Here is a 13,580-nt window from a genome sequence, read left to right on the forward strand (position 1 = left end):
TGCATCGCAGTGCTAGCTGTGCCACTAGAGATCCTGGTTCGAATCCAGGCTCTGTCGTAGCCGGCCGCGACCGGGAGACGCATGGGGCGGCACACAATTGGCCCAGCGTCGTCCAGGGTAGGGGAGGGAATGGCTGGCAGGGATGTAGCTCATTTGGAAGAGCATGGCATTTGCAACGCCAGGGTTGTGGGTTTGATTCCCATGGGGGGCCAGTATAAAAAAAAATGATGTATGCACTCACTAACTGTAAGTCGCTCTGGATAAGAGCGTCTGCTAAACAACTAAAATGTAAAATGTAAGGGCTAGCTCTGTCTGGGAACCCAGCGGAAGCGGTACCCTCCCTGGGTCGTCCTGGAGGTGAAGGCATGTCCGTGAGGGAAGGTCTGAGTCCTGATCGTACAGTGTTCTCTAATTGAAGTCCTGAAAGACGAGTCACTACTGCTCTCTCCTGCCTCTGCGCCCTCCATGCTCACCACAGGGCCACCTGTGGTCCTGGATGTCTGCAGTCCAGAGAACACCCCAAACATCAGTATTCTCTCTGGGTCCCTATCCTGGGGACGAGGTGGTTGAGCGGTGCTGTGGTGCAGGACGGTGTTGCAGCGCTCGCTGACATCCCGTAGGATGTCTTCCACACACCCAGGGGGCGATGTGTCGTCACAGGTGTTGTCCAGACGCTGCCTCTTACATGGGATCGTTGACATGGGGGGTTCGTCACAGGGGGAAGTTGGGGGTTGTCGAAAACACGACGGTTCATTCACCATCATCAGCTTCTGAGAGAGAGAGACAGTGAGAGACAGAGAGAGACAGAGAGAGACAGGGAGAGAGAGAGAGAGAGAGAGAGAGATTTGGTTGCAACCAGGTACTATAGTTTTATGTAGTTGAGTGATCATCTGGTGTGTTTATTCATGTGAATGTGTGTCCGCGCACGTGTGTGTTTCCAGTCTCCTGACTTACATCCAGTACAGAGGCTAGGTGTTTAGCTCTGATGGCCAGTTCTCTGAGGTGGACATTGCGTTGCTGCAGAGCATTAATCTCCTCCTGTCTCCTGCTCACGGTCAGGTGAAGCTGGGGAAAGACAAGAGGACAGAATATGTTACTGAAATGATGAAAACAGAGTGACAGTGTTTTAATCACATCCAACCTTCCACAGGAGTTTGACAGCAAAGAAGAACGTTGCAGAAATAAAAAAGGTAATGTGTGCTCGCTGTTGACTACTAACAGCAGCAAACTGGAAACTATCTTTCTGTAGAACATCTGTTGTATAAACATGACAGCACACCCAGTGAGTCTACATCGAGACACATGCCAATTAACCGCAGATTCAGATAAACTTCTTCCTGCACGCCTTGTCACACAAGGGCTGTGTGCCTGCCTGCCTGCCTGCCTGATAACTACTTTAAGGAAGTTGACTATGATTGAGTCATGTGGTTGTCTCACCTAGCTATCTTAGGATGAATGCACTAACTGTAAGTCGCTTTGGATAAGAGCGTCTGCTAAAGGACTCAAACGTAAAAATGAAACAGCTGTCTTCCTGCCTGCCTGCCTGTCTGTCTGTACCTGGCTGTTGGTCTCCAGTGTGTGTCCCAGGACCCTGGTGTGGTGCTGAGCAATGCCCCTCCAGAGTATCCCATCCTGGGCCTGATGCTGGCCGAGGCCTGGGTCTGAGGAAGGGTAGCCCTGCTGGTCCTGGTCCTCTGGAGAGGGCTCCCGCTGGGGGGTGAGAGGAGGGATGATACACCCTTGGAAGGCCACCAGATCGGCTGGAGACAGACTGCGCTCCAATGTGGCTGGAGAGTCTACATGGGAGAATAGGAGATTTTCATTTATTTCAATTGTTTATTTACAAAGGGACAGATACAATCAAAACATTGACACATTTAATATAAAACAGTCAGATGTATTGTCCCATCACACTTACATGGAAGAATGGGAGAGGAGCTTAATATAATATATGGGAGGATGGGAGAGGAGCTTAATATAATATATGGGAGAATGGGAGAGGAGCTTAATATAATATATGGGAGAATGAGGGAGGAGCTTAATATAATATATGGGAGGATGGGAGAGGAGCTTAATATAATACATGGGAGAATGGGGAGGAGCTTAATATAATACATGGGAGAATGGGAGAGGAGCTTAATATAATATATGCGAGAATGGGAGAGGAGCTTAATATAATATATGGGAGAATGGGAGAGGAGCTTAATATAATATATGGGAGAATGGGGAGGAGCTTAATATAATACATGGGAGAAAGGGAGAGGAGCTTAATATAATATATGGGAGGATGGGAGAGGAGCTTAATATAATACATGGGAGAAAGGGAGAGGAGCTTAATATAATATATGGGAGGATGGGAGAGGAGCTTAATATAATATATGGGAGAATGGGAGAGGAGCTTAATATAATATATGGGAGGATGGGAGAGGAGCTTAATATAATATATGGGAGAATGGGAGAGGAGCTTAATATAATATATGGGAGAATGGGAGAGGAGCTTAATATAATATATGGGAGGATGGGAGAGGAGCTTAATATAATATATGGGAGGATGGGAGAGGAGCTTAATATAATATATGGGAGAATGGGGGAGGAGCTTAATATGATACATGGGAGAATGGGGGAGGAGCTTAATATAATACATGGGAGAATGGGAGAGGAGCTTAATATAATATATGGGAGGATGGGAGAGGAGCTTAATATAATATATGGGAGAATGGGGAGGAGCTTAATATAATACATGGTGGAATGGGAGAGGTGCTTAATATAATATATGGGAGGATGGGAGAGGGGCTTAATATAATATATGGGAGAATGGGGAGGAGCTTAATATAATACATGGGAGAAAGGGAGAGGAGCTTAATATAATATATGGGAGAATGGGAGAGGAGCTTAATATAATATATGGGAGAATGGGAGAGGAGCTTAATATAATATATGCGAGAATGGGAGAGGAGCTTAATATAATATATGGGAGAATGGGAGAGGAGCTTAATATAATATATGGGAGAATGGGAGAGGAGCTTAATATAATATATGGGAGAATGGGGAGGAGCTTAATATAATACATGGTGGAATGGGAGAGGTGCTTAATATAATATATGGGAGGATGGGAGAGGAGCTTATTATAATATATGGGAGGATGGGAGAGGGGCTTAATATAATATATGGGAGAATGGGAGAGGAGCTTAATATAATATATGGGAGAATGGGGAGGAGCTTAATATAATACATGGGAGAAAGGGAGAGGAGCTTAATATAATATATGGGAGAATGGGAGAGGAGCTTAATATAATATATGGGAGAATGGGAGAGGAGCTTAATATAATATATGCGAGAATGGGAGAGGAGCTTAATATAATATATGGGAGAATGGGAGAGGAGCTTAATATAATATATGGGAGAATGGGAGAGGAGCTTAATATAATATATGGGAGGATGGGAGAGGAGCTTATTATAATATATGGGAGAATGGGGAGGAGCTTAATATAATATATGGGAGAATTGGGAGGAGCTTAATATAATATATGGGAGAATGGGAGAGGAGCTTAATATAATACATGGGAGAAAGGGAGAGGAGCTTAATATAATATATGGGAGAATGGGAGAGGAGCTTAATATAATATATGGGAGAATGGGAGAGGAGCTTATTATAATATATGGGAGAATGGGAGAGGAGCTTAATATAATATATGGGAGAATGGGGAGGAGCTTAATATAATATATGGGAGAATTGGGAGGAGCTTAATATAATATATGGGAGAATGGGAGAGGAGCTTAATATAATACATGGGAGAAAGGGAGAGGAGCTTAATATAATATATGGGAGAATGGGAGAGGAGCTTAATATAATATATGGGAGGATGGGAGAGGAGCTTATTATAATATATGGGAGAATGGGGAGGAGCTTAATATAATATATGGGAGAATTGGGAGGAGCTTAATATAATATATGGGAGAATGGGAGAGGTGCTTAATATAATATATGGGAGGATGGGAGAGGAGCTTATTATAATATATGGGAGAATGGGGAGGAGCTTAATATAATATATGGGAGAATTGGGAGGAGCTTAATATAATATATGGGAGAATGGGAGAGGTGCTTAATATAATATATGGGAGGATGGGAGAGGAGCTTATTATAATATATGGGAGAATGGGGAGGAGCTTAATATAATATATGGGAGAATTGGGAGGAGCTTAATATAATATATGGGAGAATGGGAGAGGAGCTTAATATAATACATGGGAGAAAGGGAGAGGAGCTTAATATAATATATGGGAGAATGGGAGAGGAGCTTAATATAATATATGGGAGAATGGGAGAGGAGCTTATTATAATATATGGGAGAATGGGAGAGGAGCTTAATATAATATATACGAGAATGGGAGAGGAGCTTAATATAATACATTTTTTTTTTATTACACAGGTGAAGCAAGCACACAATTTTTCTTCAGGGCATGTACCTAATAAAATCAAAACAACATTGAAGAGGACTCTATATTTACCTAAAACAATAATTCGCAATCTATATCCTAGCCTCCTCATCAATCATCAATACAGATCACAACGATTAGGCTATACTTTGTTGTTCCTCTGAATGATTTGAATCAATGTTCTTACCAGCTATGAAGTCCAGGGCATATTCACCGAATTCCTGGTCGTCTCCGTCAGAGTCGTTCACCTGTTGGATACACACACAAAAAGCGTATAGCCTCATTCACACCGAACAAGCTGAAATTGCACAGGCTAGATTCTAGAGGTTATAGCATACTCAAATTAACAAGAAGGAGCGCGGTTACCTGGAAATCCCAACTGAAATCCCAGCACGGTAAATATATTGAGGCGCATGTCTGGGTGCTCATGTTGCTGTGTAGGTGTTGAAAATGAGTTTGTTAGGACTAGCTTTGGTAGGCAGGTTGTCGACTATGGAGTGTTTTTCTATAGGTGCGTGGCACGAGCCAACTACACCGTCATTGGCGCGAGATTTCAGCACGCTCCACTGCTAACCTGTCTGTCAAATATTAACAGGCCGCCGGTGAGCGGGTGACTGGTGTAGTATGGAGCTATCATATCACCATGGAAACGGTTAATCCTCTACCGTGCAACTTGTCGGTGTGTATGTGCATCTTTCATTCTCTCTCTCTCTCTCTCTCTCTGTCTCTCTCTCTCTCTCTCTCTCTCTCTCTCTCTCTCACTCTCTCTCACTCTCTCTCTCTCTGTGTGTGTGTGTGTGTGTGTGTGTGTGTGTGTGTTTGTGCGTGTGTGTGTGTGGGTGTAATTTTACCTGGGAACCCAGGGAGTCGCTCTCGCGCCTCATCACGGACGCGCATTCCTCCAAGTCATCCCATGCTATCGTTGCGAATGCTACAAAACATAACCAAATAGAAATGACAAAAATATATATTAATTTATGACACATTATACTCTGAATTTGTATATTAGACAAAACAATGTAAAGAACGTGCATATAGTCTGAGCAATATGCCCATGGTCCACCCACCATCTTCAACGATGCAGGGATTCCGGTCCACATACACTGCGACCGGGCTGCTACTCCTGGGGAGCCTCGGTCTGCCCTGTGGATAAGAAACATTAGTTTCGCAATGTCTTTAATAACATTAGATAGGCCTACATACCGACAATGCATAAATTGCCATCCTTGCGTCATGTATAAAATGCAGCGCTGTTAAGTACTTAAGTAAAAATACTTGAAAGTACTCCTTAAGTAGTTTTTTTTTTTTGTATCTGTACTTTACTTTAATATTGATAACTTTTACCACTTTTACTTTTACTTCACTACACTCCTAAACACAATAATGTACTTTTTACTCCATACATTTTCCCTGACACCCAAAAGTATGTTACATTTTGAATGCTTAGCAGGACAGGAAAATGGTCTAATTCACACACTTATCAAGAGAACATCCCTGGTCATCCCTACTGCCTCTGATCTGGTGGCCTCACTAAACACAAATGCTTCGTTTGTAAATGATGTCTGAGTGTTGGAGTGTGCCCCTGGCTATCTGTATATTAATAAAACAAGACAATTGTGCCGTCTGGTTAGCTTAATATAAGGAATTCGAAATTATTTATCCTTTTACTTTTGATACTTAAGTAGGCCTATATTTTAGCAATTACATTTAGGCTACTTTTGATACTTAAGTATATTTAAAACCAAATACTTTTAGACTTTTACTCAAGTAGTATTTTACTGGGTGACTTTCACTTTTACTTGAGTCATTTTCTATTAAGGTATCTTTACTTTTACTCAAGTATGACAATTGAGTACTTTTTCCACCACTGGTAAAATGAGTATAGACCAGCAGATGTACCATAGCCGTGCAGGGTTAATCGTCTCTGTACCTTTTTAGCTGCTGGGTGTCTTCTGTCTTGGTTCTGATGAGGTGCCACTGTGTTTGGACAGATGGTCCCGAACACTTTTCTGTCTCCATGCATTCTCCTTTAGATTCAGCTTCAGATGGACACAGATTTATGTCCGTAGTAGCCCAGAATTAGACCAAGACTCACCAGACCAAGATTCTATACTGATAGCCTATATAACAACTATAGCCAACTGTAGTGGTTGTCACTCATGCAAAATTATCAGGCCAAGACCCACTGAGATTCTAGTTGAGATAGGTATTTATAGCCCGTATTCTCCCGGTTTATACCATTCCATGCCGCCGTCTAAAGTCTGTGGTCCAATCAAACCATTTCATGGTCTCTAGGGGCACGTGGCTTCCCCGGAGATTTAACAGGTGTAGAGCTAACGGTTTTTAGGCTCAGTGGAAAATGGTTCTGCGAGAGGCGGCGCCTACTTTACCGCGGGCTCAGAGTGCATTCAGCAGGGCGCAGACGCGCGTAAAGCTAGCTATCCTGCTTGGAGACCACCGACCCGTTGCCAACAGATGCCTTCAGCAAGAGACTCACGGGCTTAGCGCCTTTCCATCTCCAGATTCAAACATGCTTAACTGATGGCTCATGCCCATGGTTCGCCGTTATCCAAGCATTATCGGGAAAAATTCAGAGACTTGGGTTTATTTTGGTAGGCCTATTTAAAATGTGATTTAGGCTAACCGGCTATCCGAGGAAAATCATTCCTGATCTTGAAAGATGGACACGATGTAGGCTAGTAGGAAAACTATAAGCATGTCTGTGTGTAAAAAGTATAATCTCCTGATATGCCGTAGCCTAATCAACATCAACATGACAGGCGGAAATAAAATAGGAAACGAACAATTAATTATATCAGTGTAACTTTTTTTTTTTTTTTTTTACCTTTATTTAACTAGGCAAGTCAGTTAAGAACAAATTCTTATTTACAATGACGGCCTACACCGGCCAAACCCGGACGATGCTGGGCCAATTGTGCGCCGCCCTATGGGATAAACAGTTTTGACATTAACCCTCCAAAAAGTCATTCAGAAACCTTTTTAATTTCCATATTTACTAGGAAGCTAAGTGTTTTGTTTCTTGGGCTTCAGGAATGTGACTGAAAAACTGTCTCTGGCCTTTGGGGAAAAAGATACTGATTGAAAGTAAGGGGATATATCGGTTAACAAATGCAGTGGTCAAGGCTATGACCGCGCCAGTGCAATGAGTGGAGCTTACTCTGGTGTTCAAAAGCGCTCATCAGACCTAGAGCCTAATGCTTCTATGTTTCTTTATGAGTTTTTGTTTAGAGAACCATCTCTCCGCGAAAGCGACAGTTACAGGGATGGTAAACACTGCTTGATTGCCGTAGCAACATCAGGGAAACTGTCCAGAAGGGAGTGATGCTTCAAATACTGCAGTTCTGTAGCCTAACATCTTAAATTGAGCCTCTCATTCTCCTTAATTGCCGGCCTCAACACCTTATGGAAAAATATGAACGGTATAGGAAGCTCTGGGGACAGGTCGTCTGGATACTGGACAGTCAATAAATTGGCAGATGCAAACAGATTGTCATATTTAGCTGACAACTGTTATTGAGGGCTTGAACAGAAAAAGCGGTTTTGCGATTTCGTTCGTACTGGTGAACCGGTGTTTGAGTTGTGTGGTAGTAATATCAACAGTAACTTATCTCTGGTATATCTTGGCATGCATCATTCAGGTAAAAATTTTGTGCAGCTACAGGCTGTGGTGAAAACATTTGCGCACAAAAATGCAAGACAACGCAGTCGTATACTGCAGCTATAGGCCTCTACGTAGAACAAGAGAGAGAGAGACAAGCACAGACACAGAGAGACTGTTTTCTAAGAGAGAGACAAGCACAGACAGAGAGACTGTTTTCTAAGAGAGAGAGACAGAGAGAGAGAATCAGCATGGAGGACTTCAGGAGACCAGAGCAGTCTCAAGTTGGGTTGAATTTCATTTGATTTAAGTAAATTTACCTTGAATATTGCAGCCCATTTGTGTAGGCAATTAACCTAAATAGTGGCAGAATTCATCCTCAAGCCGATTATATTTTTCCTAATTGTTAGGCTGTTGTAGTGTTTATACAAAGTTTATAAATAGCAGCGAAAAAGCAGTTAAATACTGTCTATAGCTATAGACAGTAGGCTACACTGCATAATGAAACAATCCCCAGTAAGCTGGTGTTTTGAGGGTGGACTGACTGTATTATTTGGCATTAATAGACTGGTTTTACGCACAACAACTTTCCATCCAAGCTGGGAGAGAGCGCGAGGACGGCTCATGTCATGTAGCATCAGGTAGGCTATACAGGACAGTTGTGTATTTTTTTAAAGCCAGCAGACACCATTTATAGCTTTGTGAAATGTTAAGCTTAACATGAGGAAGTGACGACCAAAATAGGCCTACCAATACACATTTAACCGTTAGCTAAAGCAAAGCTATAGGCTACATGCCCTGACATAATCTATTCGATTGGCAGCCAATTGCATTGGAATAACGTGGAAACAATGTTGATTCAACCAATGTGGGCCCAGTGGGCCATAGTTCTGGTAAAATCGTGGCTTGCTGTATCATTGATAGGCTTTATTATGTATTACTTGTGGTAGCAGCAGATTATCCGACTGAGCTGATTTGACCGTGATGAACAATCAATCTTCTTGGGATACATTCCCCACACACCACCCTCTCAACAGATATAAAAGATCCACACTCCTCTCTTGGTTTTATACGTTTAAATGAGTGAACAAGTCAGAAAACATATCCAGTACATTTATCAAGTAATAATTTAATATGTTTTCATCACATTTGCTGAAAAGGTATGTCACTTCACTGTTTATTGCATACAATAACGTTCCATGTTGCATTGGCCAACATAGCATCCAGGATCAGTACAATCTCAGGACAGTTGGTACAAGAATGGTCCAACATTGGCCAACATAGCATCCAGGATCAGTACAATCTCAGGACAGTTGGTACAAGAATGGTCCATGTAACATTGGCCAACATAGCATCCAGGATCAGTACAATCTCAGGACAGTTGGTACAAGAATGGTCCATGTAACATTGACCAACATAGCATCCAGGATCAGTACAATCTCAGGACAGTTGGTACAAGAATGGTCCATGTAACATTGGCCAACATAGCATCCAGGATCAGTACAATCTCAGGACAGTTGGTACAAGAATGGTCCATGTAACATTGGCCAACATAGCATCCAGGATCAGTACAATCTCAGGACAGTTGGTACAAGAATGGTCCATGTAACATTGGCCAACATAGCATCCAGGATCAGTACAATCTCAGGACAGTTGGTACAAGAATGGTCCATGTAACATTGGCCAACATAGCATCCAGGATCAGTACAATCTCAGGACAGTTGGAGAAACAGCTACAGAAGGTTACCCACTCAATGTATCTTACAGTACAATGACTTCAATAAGTTACAGAACCTAATGCAGTATAAATAGAGACCACAGTATATTGGTCAAAACATCATCTACATACAGTACTCTATAGTAACAGTACGTTAATTATAATACAATACAAACATCGTCTACATACAGTACTCTATAGTAACGGTACTTTGATTATAATACAATACAAACATCGTCTACATACAGTACTCTATAGTATCAGTACGTTGATTATAATACAATACAATGCCAATGCTGTCCATTGACATTGTTCACAGTTTGTAGGCACAATCTGATAACTGTCATTTGCAGAAGTTAAATCATTTAAATAAGTCTGTAACAGTTACATTGCCAAGCACCAACCCCACAAGTGCAGGGGTAGCAGCGCTGTTGACTGGAAATCAAAGATTTGGCCTTTCATTTCTTGAGGTACGCAGGTCGTTTTCAGTCACATACTGTAGGTGCATTCAACAACAGTGCATTCAACTGAGATAGGTAAAACGTGTCAACCGTCATCATGTTGTCACAGAGTTATCATGGCCTGCAGTGCATCCTGGTTGAGTGACACCAGCAATCTAAGGTTGTCTAAACATTCCAGGTAGAGAGCATGAGTCTGGTCTCCCTCTCTACACTCCAGGTAGAGAGCATGAGTCTGGTCTGCCTCTCTACACTCCTGGGCGAGAGGAGCATGGGTCTGGTCTCCCTCAACCAGGGCTGAGGTGTTCCCAGATGGGGAAGGGTCATCCATTGACTGGGTGGAGTCATTCACAGATAGGAGGTGACCAACAACTGAAAGAGAGGAGTCATTGTCAATACAAGCGTGATTACTAGTCTCAGGCAAGGTTTGATGGGAATGGTCATTCTCTGAGTGGACAGGATCATTCTCAGATAAGCAGCGTTGTCCCTGTTGGTCCTCTTGCGAGGAGGCGTGGCCATATGTGAGCTCCGATGTCAGGGATTGGTCCATTGGCTCTTCCTCAGGGCCCTCAGGGTTGATCCTCAGCAGCTGATTGGCTGGCTCATCTGGGCCCTGGCTGGTTCTCAGCAGTTGATTGGCTAGAGCCAGAGCACAGCAGGCGGTCAGGGAAGGTGTGTACTTATTGAAGGCGTAGTCGGCCAGAGTGAGCTCACACACCCTAAGAGCCAATCCGCTGCCCCTGTTTCGCCTCTTCACTTCCTCACCCTTATCCCCAGCCAGCCTATGGGTAACGTTGCTGACTCCGTCCCCGCCCATATGCCGGCCAGCCTGGCTGTGATTGGTGTAGAAGTCCAGGAAGAAGGCTATGGTTGGTGCAGCTAGGCGGAAGTTGAGGCGGAGCAGGATGAGACATTCCAGGTTACACAGCTGCTCCCTGGAGAAGGCGTCACAACACAGAGACAGGAGCTGGCTGATCCGTGGACAAAACACCTCCACCTGAATAGAATTAGAAAGGGGAACAGAGAGAAAGAGACCAAGTCACACGCGCACCATAATATGAAGGGTTTATTTCCAAAACGCTATCTCTATCAATTTGTCACATTTGTGTTTCTTCACCAGAAATGATTGTTTATGGGCATCTTTATGTGAGTGTAAAATATTACTGTTTTCAGATTTTTTATTAATAGATTTTAGGTGTGTATTTTTTGCTAAACGCTATATCATTGTTTAGCTGGAATGGAATATTCGTATTCTGTATATTTGACTGTGATATGTGGTTGTATATTTGACTGTGATATGTGGTTGTATATTTGACTGTGATATGTGGTTGTATATTTGACTGTGATATGTGGTTGTATATTTGACTGTGATATGTGGTTGTATATTTGACTGTGATATGTGGTTGTATATTTGACTGTGATATGTGGTTGTATATTTGACTGTGATATGTGGTTGTATATTTGACTGTGATATGTGGTTGTATATTTGACTGTGATATGTGGTTGTATATTTGACTGTGATATGTGGTTGTATATTTGACTGTGATATGTGGTTGTATATTTGACTGTGATATGTGGTTGTCTATTTGACTGTGATATGTGGTTGTATATTTGACTGTGATATGTGGTTGTCTCTGGATAACAGCATCTGCTAAACGACTAAAATGTTAAATGAAAATATTTTACATACAGATCTCATATTACCGTATGCACTCATTAAAAATAAACTTTAAATGTTGATGTCACAAATGTATAATTTGTACAGTTCTTTAGTAAACATTTAGTTATTTGTTCCGTTTGACTGTGTAAAGCCTAGCAGTTCTACTTTTTTCTCTGAGAGTGAGGCGGATATACAATCATCGCCTGCTGATTTTGTACGTTTGCCCACTGACAAAGAAATGATCAGTCTATAATTTTAATGGTGGGTTTATTTGAACAGTGAGAGACAGAATAACAACAACAAAAATCCAGAAAAACGCATGTCAAAAATGTTATGAATTGATTTGCATTTTAATGAGGGAAATAAGTATTTGACCCCCACTCAATCAGAAAGATTTCTGGCTCCCAGGTGTCTTTTATACAGGTAAGGAGCTGAGATTAGGAGCAAACTCTTAAGACAGTGAGGCGGATATACAGTACAGTGTTATGCAAAAAAAACAGTCACTGAACAACCTCATGTCATGAGTAGTGAAAAAACACACCAATCTCCCTCATAAGTTCTTTAAACAATAAATGCTAATTTACACACATTTCTGAAAATGGATATATAGCGTTTTGGAAAAGAAACTCTTCATTTCCAGACTTTCCCTAAAACACAATTCGTCCTACTCCCAGAGCATCAAAACGGATCGATTAGTTGACTCCCTCCCTGAATAGTCGACACACATGTATCATACGCACCTGTTTACAGGCGAGCAGCAGGGCGGTGACTCCCAGCAGCTGGAAGCAGTCAGCAGCCACGGACGTGGAAGCTAGGAAGCGGTCCATGATGTTGACCGCCAGGCAGCAACACTCGAAGGACAGACACAGGTATCGGTGTACGGGGATGAGCCAGCTGACCAGCTTACAGCGCGACTCGGCTGTCACCTGGAGAATACAGACGCAAAGAGCACGGTTAGACAATCACAATTGGCAGTTATAAAACCTACCTACACCGTAAAGGGGTTACCATGAATTTGACAGCTACAAATGACAGTTTTCTGTTACAGTGTAGAACTAAATTACTGTAAGACATGTCATAAATTGCTGTTATATGTCTAAATGATAACTGTTTAAATATTGGCAGGTCTATTATCATAACTGGGTTGAGATAAGGAGAAGACAAATGTCAATTTCTCACAAAATTAACAATAAAGTATTATTCTACTCTATTTTTATGCTATCTTGAATCTGCATGAGAAGACCTGCGCAGTAAATGCTGTGTATCTGGAACGAACTGCAGTATTAACCTGTTGCTTCCATACCTGCGGTTGTCGAACCAGACAGTTGACTGGATGAAACTGCGGCTCTTTGAGTTTCTGTATCTGATAACTAATCTCCCCGTAGTGTTGATACCAATTAAACAACAGTGTGTCGGAACTCCTTGGTGCCAGCGAGTCTTCATCTGTTACCGGACAATGACATTTCCGAAACTGCGATGGGGTCGGGGTTGGAGTTAGGAAGTCCTCTTCGAAACCAGAATCTGACAGTTTAGAAATGATATTCTGCTTTCTGACCCTCTCTGCCCGCGGTCTCCGCACAGGGGTGCACGCCGTCTCCTCGCTTTGGTCTCCGTTTGGTGATAAATTCTCCCTTGATGGAGATTGAGAACCGCTGTTCCTTTTCCTCCGTTTGCACATTCTGTCCGAGG

At 42.4% G+C, this 13,580-nt stretch overlaps 2 protein-coding genes across 2 annotated transcripts; both read right to left on the reverse strand.

Annotated features, from left to right (window-relative positions):
- Positions 1-302: 302 nt before the first annotated feature.
- On the reverse strand, positions 303-6,460 carry LOC311141243 (multicilin-like; the record flags this gene model as incomplete). Its single annotated transcript, XM_084176505.1, has 7 exons — positions 303-770; positions 955-1,065; positions 1,558-1,796; positions 4,625-4,685; positions 5,289-5,368; positions 5,505-5,580; positions 6,368-6,460. The coding sequence occupies 7 exons, from the start codon at positions 6,458-6,460 to the stop codon at positions 303-305; spliced, it is 1,128 nt and encodes a 375-aa protein (XP_084032631.1).
- A 3,877-nt stretch (positions 6,461-10,337) lies between these two features.
- LOC311141907 (cyclin-O-like) lies at positions 10,338-13,569 on the reverse strand (the record flags this gene model as incomplete). The annotated part of the gene is made up of 3 exons (XM_084177413.1): positions 10,338-11,228; positions 12,632-12,817; positions 13,195-13,569. The coding sequence occupies 3 exons, from the start codon at positions 13,567-13,569 to the stop codon at positions 10,338-10,340; spliced, it is 1,452 nt and encodes a 483-aa protein (XP_084033539.1).
- Positions 13,570-13,580: the final 11 nt, after the last annotated feature.

The sequence above is a fragment of the Coregonus lavaretus genome, assembly GCF_964263955.1.
Source record: "Coregonus lavaretus genome assembly, chromosome: 14".
NCBI classification, from domain to species: Eukaryota; Metazoa; Chordata; class Actinopteri; order Salmoniformes; family Salmonidae; genus Coregonus; species Coregonus lavaretus.